General features: G+C 43.6%; 1 protein-coding gene across 1 annotated transcript; it reads right to left on the minus strand.

Moving 5' to 3' along the window:
* On the minus strand, positions 3,995–13,800 carry LOC110432580 (cornifin-B-like). The gene is made up of 5 exons (XM_021453324.1): positions 13,745–13,800; positions 5,228–5,638; positions 5,012–5,128; positions 4,772–4,815; positions 3,995–4,291 (listed from the first exon to the last, which is right to left on the minus strand). Exons 1-4 carry the CDS (start codon positions 13,798–13,800, stop codon positions 4,812–4,814), a joined length of 588 nt encoding a protein of 195 aa, XP_021308999.1. The 3' UTR covers positions 3,995–4,291; positions 4,772–4,811.

Here is a 21,372-nt window from a genome sequence, read left to right on the forward strand (position 1 = left end):
ACTTCTAGCCGCCACTACAGTGACGACCGAACTAATTAAGCTGCCTCTAGAAATACATTTATATAGGTGACTCTATTTCTAGCCGCCTCTAAAAATCAATTTTTTAGAGGCGACTCTATTTCTAGCCAGCTCTATTTAGGGAATTAATTCATGGGGCGATGATTGAGGTGTGGATCTTGGTCTCTTGGAGTGGTGAGATGAAGAGGAACAGGGAAAGCAATTGGCACCATGGCGAAGAATATCTCATTGATTTTGGCTTGGTTTATGCTGCTTCCTTACCCAGAAAGAGACACACAAATGGTATGCATGCTACTGGCACCAATAGGCAATAGAGACCATCGTCACAGGAAGCATGTTCTTTGCATGGCCCGTGTTCGCTGAACAGGTCGATCAAGCGTTCGATTGTGATGACCTTCCATCGGCTACCGCAGACCGGCTGCCCAACAATTTGAGCACTAATAATAATAATAACACTCTTCTAATTGGTGGGCACACCTTGAATACATGTTTACCTGTCATGGATAAACGTACTCTTTGGCTGTGTTGGTTAATAAATTAAAGCAGGGGAAACCTTTTGTCTAAAAACACACATTCTAATTAATAGTACCAGTGTAGTAGCTCAACTTGTTGTGGAAGTACTGTTACACATAAAGAGTTATTATGTTGGTCCCTGTTCCTGCTTTTACTTTGCCCAGTTGACTTCAATATAACTGGATCTCTTCCCAGTCTAGCTCTTCAGTCACACTTCTACTCTTCTGCACACCACACCAGCCAAGTTGTTTCCTGACGGCCAGTCCCGTAAGGAAAAGTTCCGAAAACCGTCTGAAAGACCATCCGTGACGGTTACCATCAGTGATACGCCGTCAGGGAAAAACGAGAGGGAAACTGACGGATAACCGTCACAGACCATTCCTGACGGCTGCCACTGTCAGGGAAGGGTAACAACGTCGCTTCCTAAGCCTCTCGTCAGGAAAAATGTTCCTGACGGCCGTCACCGTCATGGATAGTGTTAAGTTTCCCTGTCGGTTGCTGAACCCTCAGCGGAATTTTAAACTTTCAGTGTCGGCTCCTGTACCGTCAGGCATGACAATTTTTTCCATTGACCATCAGGCCTAACATAATTCCTGACGGTTCACCTCCGTCAGGGAAAATATTTCCACTTAATTGGCTGTCCAAATTCATTGGTCAGCAAGTGATTAGCCATTAAAAACAATATTACAGCATCTGATGTAACCATGCATCACACTAAAGTAATAAATATTACATTTAAATCAGAACATCATTCAAGTTGTTCATGAATACAATATATATATCAATTGGTGCCTCCCAGTCAGCCTTCTACTTAGGTACCTAATTAAGGGAGCACAAGTTAAAAGTGCTAACTGACAGCTAGGTGCTATCTATTTTCCAACATAACTACAGGTAGCTAGCTGCTATCCATGACAGTATGCAGCCACTTCTGCACAAGATAGCCAAAAAAGCGCCATTCCTTGACCCAGGAAGTATGCAAGTAGTAGCAAGTTGCTCTTTGATGGCAGTATGCACCCACTTCTGCACAAGCACTCGTGCAGTAAATAGAGCATCTATAACAAAATTAGTCACTGGAAAATGGAAGGAAGGGATCACAAGGGCTTCATCATCACAATTGGATCAATTGGATGCTCAGTCTTCAGTAGTTGCCAAGTGTGATTCGTTTATGGCTGAGTTTCTGGATTGAGACTTGGGGGTAAACCTGTTTTGTTTTCTTTGCATCGCGCTTGTGCGTTGAAACTCTGTATGAACTCGAAGTTTTGCTTTTTGAAATACAAAAGCAGGGGAAACCTTTCATCTAAAAAAATAAGTCACTGAAAACTTGTCTTATATGTCTAAATTTGTGCAAACTAGAGCAGCAAAATTTATTGACAGGTGACTTAATCTGTATATTTAGAGCAGCAAAAATAGTCAATGGACAACAATCAATAGTACATCTAGATGCAAGCTTTGAAAGAACTGGAAGCAAAATCTTTCGGTCAGTACTACCACCAAACTTTGATATTGCAATATTGGTGCAGGGATCACAGCAGCTAGCAGGCAGATAGCAGTTAATTCACCACAGCTAGTCTAGCGCAGATCAAGAATTATTGGGGATCTAAAGATGGAAAATAAATCAAGGAAAGAGGAGCATGTCGACAGCGGAGGGGGCTGCTGCCCTTCAGTTCGGTGTGCAGCACCACAAGGCGGCAGGTGGGGTTGCTGGTGGCTGGGTGCAGGCACTGCAGCCGCCGGCACTCTGGTGGTTGGCGGAGCCCTGGTGGACGGCGGCGTCGCGGCCGGTGGTGTCGCAACAGGAGGCAATGGTGGCTGGGGATGGGGCTGTTCGCGGCAAGCAGCAACCGTGGCTAGGGCGGTGCCGCGGCAGGCCGCCGCTGGTGGATGCGCACGGCCGCTATGCGCCTGGGCGACGACCCGAGCTGGACGCGGGTGGGAGAACGGATAAGGTCGAAAGATAGGCCGAGGCTGTTTGGAGGGGCGAGAGCACGGCCAAATAATTTCGCTCGACTCCTCGGCACGCGCTTGTCTCTTTTCGGCGGGCGAGAGCGCGCGTGAGGCTAGCTGTTTCTGCGCGCCAAAGCCTTTGGAGGAGCGCGCGGCAGCCTGTTTCTGGACGTGGAAGGCCCAAAAAAACTCTTCGTGACGGCAGGTACTGATGGGAGAGAACTCTCCACTCTCCAGATAGGTTTAGCTGTAACGTGGGGGAAGTTTGTGCGCTACTGACGGAGGACCGCAGCCGGCGGGAGAGCTCTCAGCCGACAGGAGAAAAGTGATCTGGGGTGGTGGCACGAGTTAAATATTTGTGTTCTTATCCTCCACAAGACCACAAGGGGTGAACATATATAGACATCATGGAAAGGAAAACGAAGAGGATGAGGAAGAGAGGGGGGAGGCCACAAGTGTACCCTCGCAGTGCACTGCATTGCTTGTGTCATTGTCTAGGTTTGGGAGGCAAATGGAGAAAATCATCCAGACTCATTAATTTGCTGCTGGTCTCATCAGATAAAGAGTGGTGCCTCTTGATACATACAAGCACACAACACAATTCTTGTGTGTATCGTCTCTAGCGTGTCTCCACTCCATGGCATGAGTTGGGAGGAATACAAGTGGTCTCCGTCAAGGCAACCTCTAGCTAGCTGCAGCTTGGAACATGTTGGTTAACTAGTAGGAGTACGAAACTATCCTCTTTGCAAAGAATCTTCCAAGACAATGCAAGGAGCTCACCATGAATGAAGTCCTTGCTAATATCGAGGAAGAAGGTTCGGTAGGTGGTGTCCTTTTAGCGGATATGTGCCTTGCAGACTTGATACGTTAATTGTAAGGCTTTTGATTTTTGACCCCTTGGGCCTTGGGGCTTTGTTAAACCTCTTATCTATATCCAATAAAATTGGCACACTACAGGAGACAGTTGCTTTGCCGAGTGCCTGCGGCACTCGGCAAAGGCACTATTGCTCTCGGCAAAGGCTTTGCCGAGTGCCGCACTCGGCAAAGGCCTCTCGGCAAATTTTAGGTCGGCAAAGGGTTCTTTGTCGAGTGCCTTTTATCGGGACATTCGGCAAAGAAAAGTTACCGTTATGACGGGTTATAAACTAACGGTTGCTTTGCCGAGTGTCTAGCCAGGAGGCACTCGGCAAAGAAATTCAGGATTTTTTAAAAAAAATTATTTGCCGAGTGTCTTCAGGTTGGACACTCGGCAAAGAAATTAATTTTTTTATTTAAAAAATTCTTTGCCGAGTGCCCTGCCAGGAGGCACTCGGCAAAGAAATTCGGGATTTTTTAAAAAAAATTCTTTGCCGAGTGTCTCCAGGCAGGACACTCGGCAAAGAAATTAATTTTTTTATTTAAAAAACTCTTTGCCGAGTGCTCAGCCTGGATGCACTCGGCAAAAAAATTAATTTTTTTTTTTAAAAAACTGAAATGTCGCATCTAAACAAATTCACAGGTACAAATCCACAAGTTCATCTAAACAAATCTGTAAGTCCATCACAAGTCTAAATTAGTAACAGGCGATTTATGTAAAGGCATGTTACAAATAAGTTTACCAGCAAATCTGCATCATACATGTAAAGGCATGTTACAAGGGTACACATTACTAGGTGACACCAAGCTGCCAGCCTAGCATTTCCTGGAAAACTGCATACAGTTCTATGAAGCCTCATAGTTTACTGGAAGAAAATAAGTAACATGAAGATGGCTCTTAGAAAGAAGCTCACATATATCTTTCGAAGTAAAATTTCCTCCAATCAACAATGTTGTTTACCTGAAAGGAGATTGAAATCCATCATATTAAAAATATTGGCAAAATAAAGAGTGAAAAGTAAAGTCTGTAAATGCTTGTATTCTACACTAACATGCACATACAGTGCTGTGTTCAGCGTGCTAAGTAGCAGCTTCCCATCAGTACTTAATACAATATGCATACATGATACATGAGGCAACGGTGTTTCTGTTTCAACATAATTATATCCCTACAGGCTTGAAGCACGGGAGAATAAAGCTTAAAAGGTTGGTAACTTGGTACCATAAGCAAGTAAACAACCAACTAGATTTTGCAGAAGTGGTAAGAGAAGGAGATGAAACACTTCTATGTTACAGTTGAAGCTAGCTACCATCCTAGCCCTAATTTATGAATCATGGTACTTTTAACATTTTTCAATGGCTGTCTATGTCTAAGCTACATATTTGCATTAACTACAAGGTTTACTAATACAAATAATTCATACATAGTGTGTTTTAGTACCTCACTGCTTGATAAACCCTGTAAGGAATCAGTCAGACCATTACCTGTTGAAACAGAAAGGTTATTCTAGAAAAAGGATATGCTTAAGCAGTCATAGATCATCCATCATTATATTTTTCTTATGGTGAAATAACATGGGGCTATGTTAAAAATGAGAACAGCTTATATCTTTTATATGTGGTCTCTTCATCTATCATAATATTCCCATACTGCAAGTCATTATGACAAAATCCTACTGACTGTTCGACCCCCGAGAGCGTCTTCTCCAGCACTGCAATCTCATCGCCTAGCTTATCTAGCTGATATTGGTTAGACTCTTCTTCAGAACAACTACCACGAGCCTCCTCAAGCCACCGCCTGATTCATACAACACGAAGCAAAGCAATCAGATTCGAATCAGAATTCAAGCACATTTCTCACCGAAATCAGAACAGCAGCAGTGAGAACAAATCATACCTGAGTCTCTGCCACAATGACACGTCCCTGGGTCCAGGCATGTCGAGATCGTGAAACTCGCGCAGCTTCTTGGCAATCAGCACGGATATCTCCGGGTCGCGCAGATCCGCCGTGGAGAGCGTCTGACAAAGCGAGGACTTGAGCGACGCGACCGGCGGGGGCGTCCTCGGGCGGGCGCTGCCAGCGGGCCAGCACGGCGCGGGCGCGGTTGGATGGAGCGGCGCGGCGCGTCGGGCGGGCGTGGCCGGGCGGCGCGGCCGGGCGCGGCGCGGATGCGGCAGGGCGCTCCGCGGGCGCGGCCGGCGTGGGCGCCGTGGCGCGGCGGCCGGCGGCGGCGCGGGCGCGGTTGGCAGATGCGGCCGGGAGTCGGGCGTCGAGCGTGGGAGTTTGCGTGTTAGGCTAGCTTGGCCCCTGGCAGTCAGCGCTTTTGAGTGGATACGGTTTTTTCCTTTGCCGAGAGCCACCAGATCTGGCTCTCGGCAAAGTTTCTTTTTCTTTTTTTTCTAAATTTTTTACTTTTCGGTTTTCAATTAAAAAAATATATATTTCCCTTTGCCGAGAGCCGCCCGATATGGCTCTCGGCAAAGTTTTTTTTGAAAAATATTTAATTTCTGTTTTTATTTTTTTAAAAAAATGTGCTATTTTTTTATTAATAAACCTTTACACTAATCGTAGTTTTTTTAAAAAAAATATTTATTCTTTGCCGAGTGTCAGCTGCTAGGGCACTCGGCAAAGCAACTATGTACTTTATTTTTTTTTGTCTCTAGACTTTTTTTGCAGACTTTGTACTTTATTTTCAAAGCTATGTTAAAATTTATCACAATTCTTGATATTATATATATATAATTTATTTTGATTAAATATATTACTTCTAAAAATACAATATTGAACTACAGGTGCATCCAATCATAGAATACGATGATTGTAAAAATGATATTCACAATATTTATTATAGTTTGAGAACATTTCTTTAAACACGTTCAAATTTTCAAACGTCTTATACATAAAATATGGCGATAAAGTTGCATGTGAGAAGTGTGGGTTTATAACTAACGTACGTAATAACTTTTGTGAAACATTCCCTAATTTTTATCATAGCATCTACATGTGATGTAAAGACATGTCGTCAAGTTTTAAGATTTTTGGACTTTATTTGCAAATTATATAATTAAAATGCATTTCTCCCGCAACTTTGTCGCCATATTTCGTGTATAAGACGTTCGAAATTCCGGGTGTGCTCTTGGAAATGGTCTCAAACTATAGTAAGTATTGTGAATATCATTTTTCCAACCAACTAATTCTATGATTGGATGCACCTGTAGTTCAATATTGTATTTTCGGAAGAAATACGTTTAAGCGAAATAAATTAAATATATATATGAAATATATTGAGAATTGTGCCAAATTTTATCTTAGGCTTCAAAATAAAGTGTAAAGTTAGTAGAAAAAAATTGGAGATAAAAAACCAAAAAAAAAAACTTTGCCGAGTGCCAAAATCCTGGCACTCGGCAAAGACCATCTGTGTCGAGTGTCCGACTTCTGGCGCTCGGCAAAGACTAACGGTGTGCACCACCGTCAGCCTTTGCCGAGTGTCATGCTTTGCCGAGTGTCCGACACTCGGCAAAGACCATCTGTGCCGAGTGCCGTGCTGTGCCGAGTGTTTGGCACTCGGCAAAGAGCTCTTTGCCGAGAGCCGTGCTTTGCCGAGTGCGGCACTCGGCAAAGAAGCTCTTTGCCGAGTGCCCGACTTTTGGCACTCGGCAAAGCATTTAACACTCGGCAAAGCTCGGCTCTCCTGTAGTGGCACTTTCTCATGAAGGTTTGTTTTTTGTGAAAGAAAAAAAAACTCTACGTGCTTGTTCTAGCTTTCCCTCAGCCCATATGGCTGCCTCCCTCTCTTTCATCTTTTTCTGTTTCCACTCCCTCCTGTGGTCGCCACGTATCCAATGGCGAAGATACGATCAAAGAAGCCATGCATTTGCAAGAGCCCTTCATATCCCTTCCATTGCTGATCCTATTCGATATTAATTTGGGCATGCACGTACGTACTATATCGCTCCCAGTCGTTCGACTTGGATTGTGCTTTATTTCCCTTGTCAATCATGAGTGGGCATGGCCAAATTGGGAACACCCGGCGATCTGCCAGTGAAGGCAACGCCCCGCGCCTCGCATGGAGAGGCACAAGGTGTACTCTGATCCGAGCAAACGGGTTGCGAATTCATGATCTCTTGAAGGCCTCCACTGACGATTCGACAGCTGCAAGGATTGTGATGGTACATGGTGCCTAGCTCCACACCTCGTGTCCATTAAACAGCAATACAAGTGTACACAACTAAACTAGACTCCAAGTCAATACCGTGAAATGTTCATGAGCCGGTGTCTCCCGAATCAGCAGAAATTATTGGTTATACATGCTAGTATAAATATGTTCACCTGGTATCACAAATGCAACGCTAGGATTGAATGTCTTGGTACTCAAAGCATGCGCCTGAGTTACCCTCCAGGACGACCATGAATTATGTTACCATGACTCGCAGCCGAAGATTAGCCAAGGAGGCCATGGAAGAAGACACAACATGATTACCAAAAGTGATTGCATATTCCCCACGCCTTGCATTCTCATCAGGGAATATTTTGGCATGTTCAACAATACCACAGATGGTAGACATCAGAATTCATGTCATCTTTATTGTTGTGTGGAGGAGGGAGAGAATCACACTTTCAGTAGAGTTTTCTTATTATGCGAACCATCCTTGAAAATGTGCATTGTAGTGTCACACCCAATCAAAAAACGACTTTCAGGCATGCTCTGAAAATAGATGCCAAACAAATAAATCCATAAACTTTTCAAATGTAAAGCCGGGCAAGAAGACAAATATTATATCAAAATCATAGATATTGACAAGATTTAAAACTTTTTTGTTGACCATTTAAATTCTGATCATTTAGGACCCAAATATACATTTTAAGTTCTTAGAATTGAAATTCAAATTTTCAAATAAGCTCTCAGATGAAAATACGCCATGTAGAAAAGTTCTAGTACTTGATGAGATCTAAAAATTTATAGCTATTTTTTATTTGAGATTATCTTAGGTGCCAAAATATTGGATGTAAGATTTGCAAAAGTAAACAAAAATATAGCATCTTATACATGTTCATCAGAAGCCACTGTGTGGCTCTACAGTCTACACTGCATGCCCTAGCCCCTAGTCTGTACACTACGAGATCGTTTCAGTTGCACACAGTATCTACTTGATGTAGATGCCCTCAGTGGCAAATTTTTCTTTCTCGTAGATGCCCGGCTTCTGGACTACCTTCTCCAGAGATGCCATACTTGATGACAGGCACTGAAACCCCTGCACTCTTCTCACCAGCCAATAGATGACAGGCACCGAATGAGGAGTTTAAGATGTTCATTGCTTGCTTTGATGGATTGATTGGGCAGCATGTCTATACACAAGATCATCCCAAACTGGCTGGATGCCAAGTTCCAGGTACCAGCGTTCAAGGTGATTGGGGAGGAGTACATGTTCGAGTCCCCATGGTTTGAGACTGCCATGCAATGCGCACAGGGGTATCACCTTCGTCCTTCGGCATCTTCAGGCTGGACCTGATGATCACCTACACCCCGGAGGAGGGCCACTTCGTGCAGGATCGGCTCATGGAGCTGCTTGATGACGGCAAATAATGTCTCTGCACTAAAGATGTCGGCTATGATTTTTGGACACATCCCTGAATGGCTCTATGCTACATGACACATGATTACAACGGGTACAAAGTACCAAAAAACATAGTGGACAACAGGCATATTAGCCTTTCAAGATGTCTCCTATTCCCTAATGTCGTCGACTATGTTTTTTGGACACATGAATGGAAAGAACTATCGATGAACAAGTCTGTTGCTCATGCCGATATATATAAGTTTGGTAGGACATTCAATTATGAATTCATTATTCATTACACCTTGTCATAATCACTCGCATATGGATGCAATACGAGTTGCTATGTGAATGAATGGATTTCATTCCATTATTACATATCCTACTATCCTAGTCATGGGTAGGTTTAAGTTCTTGTGAGAACCTAGCTACCAACATTGACGTTAAGGACAGGCCGTAAGTAGTTCGCAGTGCACTTGAAGACTTGATGCGTTAATTGTAAGTTTTTTATTTTTAGCCCCTTGGTATTCTGTTAAACTCTTCACTATTCAATAAAATTGGTACTTGCACATGCCGGTTTGTGTTTTTCTAAAAGAAACCTCTCTGTGATTGTTCTAGCTTTCCCTCAGGACCCTGTGCCCCATGTGTAGCACACGGTTAGTGAATTCCTGAACTCGCTAAGTCATCGACTAACTGGACAGACGACAGCCACGAGGATCTTGATGGCCCGAAGTGCCTACCTCCATGCATCATGCCCACTAAACAGCACAGGTCAACTGAGCTAGGTGCTAACTTTTGTTTGAATCTGGCTTCAGGAACACGAGCCAGAAACAGTTAATGGAACAGCCATTTTTAGATGAACCAGTATTTATCAATACAGATCTGGCGTCATCTGCAATGAACCAATGGAACTAAAGTCTTTAAAAATTGGTGTAATAGTTATCTGTCCGAAATATATGTCATCTTAGTATTTGATCAACAAATAAAGTAAACCTGGAAATTGCCAATTTAAATGTTGAGTAATTATCCACAACAAGTTCTTAGTAACACCTGTTAAACCTCCGCCGCCAGCGCTACGGCGCTTTTGTAAAAAAAAACTTTGCTCTACTTAATACAAAGATACGCAAACCTTTTACGTATTCGAGAAAAAAAAATTATCCACAACAATCATTAGACAAAAATAATATAAAATGCACGTGTGTTTCAACTTCCAATTATATGTTACGCACCTATATATATGCCATTGTTAAAGACATAACAAAGATGTATCGTTGTTGCACTTTATACATTTATTTAGGAGTTCAAGGTTGACTTCAAAAAGTTTCTAAATGATCTTTTCATATATCATCTATAATATCAAAATTAGAAACAAGTTCCCAAAGGTGGCTAGAAATATGTACATATCAAAAAGGTAGCAGTAATTAAGATCCGGTATACAAGATACTGATCAATCTATTCATATCATGGAAAAATTACAAATGTCTTGCTTTAGAAAAAAAATGAACAAAACTCATTCTCTCTTTCTCCAGGATGATATATGGGCTATCAATTTCACTAGCTAGTGATGCTGCTAGCTCAATAACAACTCTGATCCTTTTGGTTGAATGTATCATGAGATGTAACTTCTATGGATTATGAACAGCCCAAATTGTTGACAAACAATCCATTTTTACTCATTTTCTACAACAGCCCATTAAAAAATTAACAAAAAAAAGTACCCAATTGGAGCATCGTCATGTGGATCTGAAGAACTTGTTAGTACTGATCCATCAGGTGCTTGGCCACAAGTACCCAATTTGCATAATAGAATGTCGAATGTGTCTCCATGACTTTACCTTTTCCTACATTGAAACAAAGTGTTCTTAGGATTTAATTTTGACAAGATTAATAACAGGTTTCACATAACGAAAAAACAGAAGATAATTTGTTTCTAAGCCTCTTGGAAAACATAGATTTTCTTACTGTTTCAGTATGTTTTGTTACTTTGTTCTACATATTTTTAGAGGTGATCGGCTTAGGTGACCCACATCTGAAAATCGTTTCTGTGGAATTCCTTTGCAAACCACCCCATCTCCAGACAAATTCATATATATAGGTGGTAGAAAATACATCTGAAAATTATTTTCTCCCACCTCTACAAATCAATTTTGTAACTAGTGTTTCCTGCTTTTAAATTACCGCTCATCTGAGTTTATTATAACACAACCTACTTTAATAAGGCATTTTGTAGAGGTCCTTTTGAGCAGCTAGTTGCTCTTGATCTCAAGAGTATGCTGCAATGTCTACTGATCCAATCCTTTTTGGCACTTTCCACGAGCATTATCTCAGTCACATGCTTGTCTTTAGATATATCACTTCCCTTGACTTAAAACACATTTCATTAGTGTTTACTGATTCATCCAATCTTTTTTATCAGCCATTTATATATATGCTGGGAAGGCAGTGAGCTGATATATTGGTTGAGATGACAGAACTGTTTTGACTGGCGTCTCCCTAGCTACCCGCCTTTGTGAAACATTTCCCTTTCCAACCAGGTAGTCTTGCACCGAATTTATCTATGAGCGGTTGGAATCGATTATCCTCTCGCTTCCATGTATGCAATGGCAGCCCCACATACTTTCCTGGGAATGAAGAAATCTTACTAAGGAAACGAGTTATATATGATGTCTTCAAGCTCTGATTGCCAAGATCTTGATTTGGACATGTTGACCATGAGTCCTGAGCATGAAAAATTCAAGTATTCTTGCCAAAGCCTGCAATTCAGGTGCCTCTAGCCTAGCAAAAACGCCTGCATCATCAGCGTATAAAGAACAATATGCAAAAGTGCCGCTTTCGGGAGCACCGGTTTTAGAATACCGCTTGAAGATGCCAATTCTATGATTTTTTTTTTGCACCGCGGATCAATTGCCAATATGAACCCCATTTACTATTACCCATGAGGATGAAGTTGCTAGAATTGCACAGATCCATTCTCTCCATCTCTGCCCAAAAACTAAGTGCATGCAGGCAAGTCTTTGATATCAAGGCATGCACCACGCAGGAAATCATTCAACAGATTGCAAATGGTGTACATATGCTGCAGATGGAGCAAGAAGAGTATTGATAGCTAGTCACTATATTATGCAGTTTTATTTTTACTTTTTTCTCAACCATTTGTCAATATACAAACTTTGCCTTCCTACTGAATGAAAAGGCAGTGCACCTGCCAATTATGTTCAAAAAAACAAACTAAGTGCATGCAACACCTCTAGCAGGTAAGACCAATGTAAGGTATCAAAGGCTTTTGATATATCAAGTTTTTTAAAGAGTGCCTGACTTTCTCTGCAATGTAGGGACCTTATCACATTTTGCACATAAAGAAAATTGTCATGTAGGCGCCACTTTTTGACAAAGGCATTTTGGGAAGTCAAAACTAGTTCATTTAGTCTCGGCGCTAATCTGCTCGCCAGGATCTTTGTAATGATCTTCATAATGCTATTAATAAGGCCGATTGGACGATATTCTCCCAGTGTACGTGCATCAGTTTTCTTGGAAGCAGTGCAATATATATTTGCATTGTTGATCAAATGTAGTTTTGCGGTCCTTAGGCTGTAACAACCTATTGCTTCCAATAGATCGTTTTTTTAGGGAATGAGTGAGTAGCTCGTTTGGTCAGCATCGCGAGCCGCAAGCTCGGCCACCCAGGTTCAGACCCGGTGCCCATCGTATCTGCTCAAAAAGAGTGGGAATGGGGAAGCTCCCTGGTTCAACAAAAAAGATCATTTTTTTATTATATCCCAACATGTTTTGTAGAACGCCCCAATTATATCCGTCCGGGCTGGGTGCCCTTTGTGAGGGAAGACCTTTGGCGATATTAAATACTTCCATTTCTGTGAAAGGAAATTCCAAATTCTCCAAATTTGTGCCCTCATATCCTAGAGCTTCTTCCCAATTCAAAGCACCCTCTCTCGTAGCTGTTTTGCCCAAAATTTCTTTGAAGTGTTCTTTTTTCCAAACGAGGCCATAAACCATTTTCCATTACTGATTAATGGAAATTCTTTGAAGTATTCATGGACTATTTTTTTAATTTTTCTTCCTGGTTGGCAGCTATGCCATTTCCGTGTTGGATAGTTCCAATGAATTGTTTCCTTTCTTCTTCCACTGTGGCATGCATGTGGAAGAAACGAGACCCAAGTTTTTAGTGTAGAATCGATTTTCCATGACAGGCGACTTAGGTGGTACGCTCTGGAAATCATTGGCAGAGGCAGTTGGTTGCCTGGAAACCAACCCATCATTTCTAGAGATATTGATGCAGAGTGGCTGAAAAGATGTTCCTTTTTCACAAACTCTAAAATTCAATGTTGTACTAGTTTTCCCTGCTTTCGCATGACTTCCATATATGTCAACCTACTTTAAGGCATTTTATTATAGAGGTGTGAACACGAGTTACAGTTCAGTTATTATTTAATGTGTAAGAGTCAGTATGGCCTTAAAAGATGTTGGTTCTTATCCTCCACAGTCCACAGGATGATATGATATATAAACTAGAGTTTGCTTTTCAAATATCATGTTGTGTTTGAAAATTTAGGAGAAAAGTTCTTATACTACTCCGTGTATATAGGTTTAGGTTTGGGAGACAATAGGGAGAGATTGAGTTGAGCCATGTTTCATGAAAGGCTACCCTTTTGAGCAGCTAGTTGCTGTTGAGGGAGTTGGGTCTTGGTCTCTAGGAGAGGTGAGAGGAAGATGAAAGAATAGGGAAAGCAGTTGGCACTATACTTGCAAACGGCGATGGGCACGCCACCAGCCCGCCGGGCTGCCTGCACCGCAGGCCATGCCGCAAGCCCACATACCCGAAGCGGGTTTATGCGGCTAATACGCATTGTCCAGCGGCATCGCAAACCCGCCGGCCGGCTGCACCACAGCATCAATCATGCCGCCAGCTGCCGCGCACCATGACTACGCTCATGATAGCATCGATCTGTGCACTACTGGAATCACACGCTTTGCCTAATGCCGAGGGCACTCGGCGAACAACAAAAAACACTCGGCAAACCGTTTGCCGAGTGCAACACTCGGCAAAGCGGAGATGGCAAAAAAAAATAACGGTAAAGCAGGCTTTGCCGAGTGTTGTTTTCGGGCACTCGGCAAAGCCTTTGCCGAGTGCCTATTTGACACTCGGCAAACAAAAGTAGCTGTCACGGCCAACCTAACGGAGGATCACGGTTTGCCGAGTGTCTAAAGCCCAACACTCGGCAAAGTACCAAGTTTGCCTAGTGTCGACACTCGGCAAAGCCATCAGGTTTGTCTAGTGTCCTAGCCTAGACACTCGGCAAACTATTTTTCTCAGGTGTCTAGTGCAGTCCTTTGCCGAGTGTTATGGCCAAAACACTCGGCAAAGAGTGCCTGTGTCGAGTGCAACACTCGGCAAAATGACCAAAAATATTCTTTTTATTTGTTTTTTCCATTCCATCCAAAACAAATAAAAAATATGCATAGCAGGCATCACATACATGATATATATCACAAACATCACATACATACCACAAACATCACATAAGTCATAGTATATCACAATAAGTTCACAAGTAATCCAAGTGCTCCATCATTCACCATAAGAAGTGCAAATAAAAGTACCATTAACAACTACAAGTATCATGACTGAACGTTAGTCACCGTTGGCCACCGTTGTGTGAGACGGAACACTAGGCAAAATTATCACTTTGCCGAGTGTGAGACGAAACACTCGGCAAAGCCTAACTGCACGTTAGCCACCATTGGCTGACCAGTGCCTTTGCACTAGGCAAACTGTCGATTTACCGTGTGCTTCCATTTGCCGAGGGTGACACTCGGCAAAATACTTTGCCGAGTGCCCGATAAATTGCACTAGGCGAAGTGTGCGACACTAGGCAAAGAACGAATCTCCGGTAGTGGTGGCTCTGTGGCTTGCTGATTGACGTATGCCCCGACGAGGCTGTGCAATCAATGGTGACAGTCGTGGTCATCGTCCATGACGGGAATCAGCTTGCGCTCGCCGCCGGAGGTGCCGGAGCTGGTGAGGAGCTCGAGACGGGGTAGCACAGCTGGAGAGATCGCGGGCAGTGCAGCACCTTCCGCATCCGCTGTTCTTGGACGGACCATACCTGCTCGTCTTGCCACGGATGCCACCGAAAGCCGGCGAAGGTGACGATGAGCGCTGGGATAGGAGAGGCACGAGCGCGGTGGTGGCGTGGCGGCGATGGTCAGACGGAGCCGCGGAGGCCACATCCCCATGGTCACGTGACACAGCACACAGATGCGAGAAAAAATGCGGGCACAACGTGTTAAGCGGACAAAACTGCGGGCCGCCGCAGACGCCGCAATCTTAACACGGCGGAAAACAGGCCGCCGCGCATGCCCACGTTGGAGGAAGCGGCGAGTGCGGACGTGGGATGGGCTGTCCGCAGCCGCACCGTTTGCATGTTTAGTTGGCACCAAGGGAAAGAATATCTAGTTGACTTTGGCTTGATGGTTTTTGCTTCTTTCTTCTCCAGAAAGAGACGTGCAGGTGGGATGATGATAATACTGGCACCAATAGGCAATAGCGATCATCACAAGAATGATGTTCTTTGCATGGCTCGTGTTCGCTGAACAGATCGATGAAGCTAGCAAACAGTAGACTGTTAGACCTTGTTTTTGTAATGGCCCAGCGAGGCTCTTCACTTGCTCAGCTCCTCCGCAAAATCGCTGATGCGAACTCGGTAGTGCTACTGATACCACTTTGTGCGTCTTCTGTTGCCAAGAAAGATGATGTGCTGGGTCTGTCCGGCTGCCCCTATATATATAGAGCATTCGGCTGTGAAGACTTTCCATCAGCTACTGCAGACCACCCAACAATTTGAGCACTAATAATAGAAGACACTCTTCTAATTGGCTGGCATAGCGAACAGACTCTAGGCCACCTGGTTTAGCGCTCTCAGTAGGCACCCTCGCGATGTGGGTTCGAGCCCCAGGTGTGGCACACTTGCGCATTTGTTTACGGAGATTTTGGCCAGTTCATCTCAGCTGTGGTGGCATTGTGTATGCAGTGTGACAGAGGTTTGGGGATTTTCTTGATCTGTGTGATAAGATTTTTTTCTTAAGCCGGAATACCTAGGGACTGTCTCAGCCACCGCGGATTGTGTTTTTTAATTGGCAGGCATACCTTGAATACGTGTTTACTTGCCATGGATAAACGTACTCTTTATACTTTGTTGGCTAATAAAGCGGGGGGAAACATGTAGTCTAAAAAACACTTTCTAATAGTACCTACGTACTAGTGTAATAGCTGATCGAATTCGTTCTTAAAGTACTCTTACACATGAAGAGTTATTATGTTGGATCCTTTTCCTACTTTAACATTGCTCAGCTGACTCAATATAATAACTGACCATCTCTTCTCAGACTAGCTCTTTATTTAGTCACAATCTCTGTCTTCTGCACGAGTCAAATATTTTTGTACCTCGCAAGACCACAAGGATGAGGAAACCATAGAGACATGAGGATGAGGATGAGGGGGGGGGGGCAAAGGCCACAAGTGTACCTCACATTGCTTGTGACATTGTCTAGGTTTGGGAGGCAATTGGAGGAAATCATCCAGAAGAAAAAGTCCACGTGGTTCAACCCCTGGGAGGGTCATCAATTTGCTGCTGGTCTCACGAGACAAAGAGTGCTCCCGATGCCGACTTACAAGTAAGCAGCACATTTGCATGTATCTCTAACGTGTCTCCAGTCCATGGCTTGAGTTGGGAAGGCTACAACTGGTCCGTCAAGGCAATCCAGCTCCAGCTATTGGAACAAGTTGATTAATTAGCTAGTACCAAACTAGCCTCGCTGGAAATGATCTTCCAACACAAGCAACTCTCCTTGAATGCATTGCTTGCTGATATTGTGGAAGAAGGGATGATTCCTGTTTCCGCGGGTGCTTTTGGATATCTGCGCTGTTAATTGTAATAAGGCTTTTGATTTTTGGCCCCTGGATCGCTGCATTGAACTCTTCACTCTTTAATAAAATTGTCACTTTATCTCATGCCAGTTTGTGTTTTCTATTAAAAAAAATCCTCTCTGTGCTAATTTCCCTCAGCCCCTACGGGCTACTGTTGCCTCTCTCTCCCCCTCTGCTTCATATGATATATGGTCATCTTAGTTCTGATGTCTGATCCACTCCCTCTTGCCGTTGTCAAGCCAATGGTGGACAGACAATTGAGCAAACTCATGCTTCAGCTGTTTATTATTCTCTTCCATTGTAATACCCGATTTTAAGGACAAAACCAGATATGCACTATATGTGAGTATTAAAAGCCAAATCTCACATATAGCTACAAATAAGGGTAATATCAAAAGACAATGCATAAAATATATAACGTACTTAGAATAAAAGAGATAACCTTTAAGCAAACAGCGGATAGACAACTCCAAACTTCGGGTATTAACTTCACTCTACAAAATCCAACTGACTGGTTGATCACAAGCCTAAACTTCTCCTGAGGTTTGGGAGAAATAGCAAGAGTGAGTCCATATCGAACTCCACAAGTATAGCAACTAGATTGTATGGATCCCACAATCTCATGATCAATATGACATAAATAATGTAGAGCATTAAATAATAAATAATGAACATATTTAACACACAAGAATCATCATCGTCGATGCAAGAATCCCCAAGGCCGCTCTTGACCGTGAGCACGGCTAGTATACCAGTTTTACACTCTGCAGAGGTTTTACATCTTTACCCATGAGTCATGATTTACCCTTTCGCCCGAGGTGATCAGCCTCTTAACCCACTTCCAAGGAAGGTCGGCAGGGATCACTATGAAGCCTTTCAAAAGTTCGTCTAACATGTTAGGGCCGCAAGGTTTTCTTTGCGCGCAGATATAGAGCCCCCCTTCCGATGGCACAATGACTCGCAGCCTATACACATACAGACAGAGGCCACACTATACCCAAAACGGTTCAGCCCCTCCGCCCTTTCGGGTAACCTCTAACAAGTTAGAAAAGGTCTTCATACTGAGCTAAAGCCAGAGCCATTATAGCCCTCATGGTTGCACTGTTGTCCCGGTTATCACTTACAGATAAATCATCAAGTGGCTAAAAAGTTATTTTTATCATTTATTACTTAACATTAATCTAGTCACAGGATCACGGGTCACAGAAATAAAATCCAAATGCTATACTTGCCTTGATCCAAATGCTCTTGCTTATCCTTTTGGTTCTGCTGGTCTTTACTTGTTGCCAAAGCTCTTATCTTGATCACCAAAAACTGCTCTCCGTCTAAACTCGATCATCGATCAACCACACACAAACAATCGAAGACAAACATACACAAAGCAAACAAAGCTATAATTAGAACAGTACAACAATCATATAAAAACAGTATGAAAAGTTTATAAAATGATTCTACGCATCGCTACGATCTCACAAACGTAAAGATCACGAAAATCGAAATTAAAACGTAGAAGTTATGAATTTTCTAAGTTTTCTTATAGATAAATAAATAATTAAAAGCTACTGCGAAAATAAAAAGTTTCAAAACAGAGAAATAATACTTGTAACATGTAGAGCTCGTGAATACGAATCTAACGAAATTTGAATGGATTAAATCGGATTTAAAATAAATATTTTATGAGCAAAACAGTTTCAGTGGCAAACTTGTAAATACCAGAAAACGTATTTTCTTTTAAACCAGCACAGAGTACGTCTTTGAAACAGCAAAGCGCCTTTCTAACTTTACGCCATAGACCGCGGGTTGAACCTTAGATCTTCCAGGGGCTCTTTAGCAAAACTCCAATTGAAGGGGTATGAGCCAATCTTGACCGTTGGATCTGAAACAGAGGGACGGGATTAGCTCAGGGGAAATAATAGGCAGCTGCCGGCCGGCTACAGTGCCAGCGCGGTGGCGCCATTGCCGGAGCTTCGCCGGAGTCCGTGAAAAGGCGATTGGATGCACGATTCAATGAACCAAAAGCACGGGAACAAAGAGGGGAACAAGGGGAACTCACCCCGGCTGAAGACGAAGGCGAGGAGGGCTCGGGATTAGTCGGCCACGTGAATTGGCGGACGACGGACTTCCTGAGCACTTCGGCGAAGGTAAACACCGCGTAGACCACAAGAGAGAACGGAAGAAGGGAATTGGAAGCTTCGTAGGAGCGATGCGAAGCCTGGCACGTGGTTGCAAGTGGCCTTTGAGCACAACAGGATGCGGACCACGGCGGCGGGTGTGTTCCGTCTCTGAAGATCCAAACAGCGGCCACCGGGCGGTGCTAGGGCAGGGTGGCGGCTCGAGGGGCAATAAAGGGGCGCGGGGGAGGGCGCCTGGGACTTATAGGAGCAAGGAACTTTCCCACAGCAAATCCCGTAGAAATCGGGAAGGAAAACATGGCCTGAGCTCGAGTCCGGCTCGGCCATGCGAGGGAGAAGAAGGAAAGAGGGAGGTGACACTGACGCGCGGGCCCGGTTGACCAGTGACAGAGAGAAAAGGAGAAGGGAAAGGCGCGGGGCTGGGCCGCGGGGTCTGCTGGGCCGGGGGAAAAGAAAATTGGGCCGAGCGCGAGGGAGGAAGATAGGGGGGAGGGGGTTGGGCCTTCGGGCCAGAGTCAGGAAGAGGGAGTGTTTTCGTTTTTCTTTTGTTTTTTTTTTCTTTTATCCCAAAGCCATTTCAAATCCATTTAAAAATCTATTTGAAATATTTTGACTTTGCTCAAAACCGCACATTGAATAAGACATGTTGCTAAGCCTATGGTAAATATTAGTTAAATGAAAAAATATTATTTTCCTATGTTTCATGAGCTCAAAAATTCATAATTAAATCATTTTCACCTATTTCAAAAAGGAGTAAATTTTAGGGTGTTACATCCATTGCCCATCCAATTCGATCTTAATTAATATGAGAACTGCTCCAGTACTCCTCTTTTAAAAAATTTCACAGATCTTAAAGCAACCAATAATCTGATTTTTTTTTCATTAAATGTTTTTGTTAATTTTTGTCGTATGGGTCCGTCCGCCCTGAACCACCATACCGGTTCCCTTGGGAAGCCGCTGCAGCCTCTGGCCTGTCATACCGGCCATACACTACTGGAAAGAGCAACACTACCGAGGGCTTTCTGTTTTGCCGAGGGCCAGATCTCGGACACCCGGCAAAGGCAATCTTTGCCGAGGGCCGGCCCTCGGCAACGAGGGACCCTCGGCAAACGCTTCTTCGCCGAGAGCCGGGCCCTCGGCAAAGAAAGACCCTCGGTCCAAGCCCATCGGGGCTCTCGGCAGGTGGGCCCAGCGTAACGGCGGCTCTGGGCGTTAGGCTTTGCCGAGGGCCCGGCGTTAAGCCCTCGACAAAGCACTGCCGTAGGCCCACCTTTGCCGAGGGTCTAGCGTGGGCCCTCGGCAAAGATTTTTTTTCTTTTTTGATCTAATTTTTTTTTCTGTGGGACACCTACACTATTTTAAACTACATGCCAAAGTTTGGTTCATTTTGAAATAACTTTGGTATATTTTTTGGATTTTTTAAATTTATTGAATTTCTCGACAAATTTCAAATTTAAACTACAGGTGCATTAAATAATATTATTTAATTATTTTAATCTTGACATTCATGATTGTTAGTGCATTTCCAGGCCGTATGCAGAAAGCCATATGAAATATCGAACGTTTACCCCTCGCAACATGTTGACCAAGTTGCGGCAAAATGGTTTTTTAAATATATAAAATAAAAACAAACTCAGAAAATCATGAAACTTGGCGACATATCATGCTATCAGATGTGGAGGCTATGATAAAAATTTCAAAAAAATCTGAGTCTGTGGTAACGTCCGGTGCACAAAACTCAGACATCTCACATGTGATCACCTTGACCATAGCCCTCGGCAAAGAATTTCTCAGAAAAAATAAAAAACATGTCTTTGCCGAGGGCTATGGTCAAGACCCTCGGCAAAGAATTTCTCAGAAAAAATAAAAAAAAGATACTTTGCCGAAGGTCGGCTTGGGAGCCCTCGGTAAAGAAATTAGTGAAAAAAAAATTTAAAAGTCTTTTCCGAGGGCCGGCCTGGGAGCCCTCGGCAAAGAAATTACCCAAAAAAAATTTAAAAATTCTTTGCCGAGTGCCGACCGTTGGGCCCTCGGCAAAGACGTCGTCAGTTGCAGCACGTGGCCTAACGGTAACTTTTTTTTTGCCGACGGCTGGCGTCAGCCCTCGGCAAAATCTTTGCCGAGTGCCCGACAAATGGCCCTCGGCAAAGATCCCTTTCCCGACGGAAAATTTCCCGAGGGCTCTTTGCCGAGGGCCATATAGCCTTTGCCGAAGGCCTGAGGCCCTCAACAAAGATCCATAGTGATAGGATTGTGTATAGCTGATCATAGCAATGAACCTATAGGCATTGCCATCCTTGCACTGAAACGCGATGAACCTGTAGGCATTGCCATCCTCTCGCCGCTTGCGCCGAAGAGGAGCGTCGGAGTATCGGCATCGGTGTCATTGAGGACGAATGCGGGGGACTTGGC

The sequence above is a fragment of the Sorghum bicolor genome, chromosome 2, assembly GCF_000003195.3.
Source record: "Sorghum bicolor cultivar BTx623 chromosome 2, Sorghum_bicolor_NCBIv3, whole genome shotgun sequence".
In the NCBI taxonomy this organism is placed as follows: Eukaryota; Viridiplantae; Streptophyta; class Magnoliopsida; order Poales; family Poaceae; genus Sorghum; species Sorghum bicolor.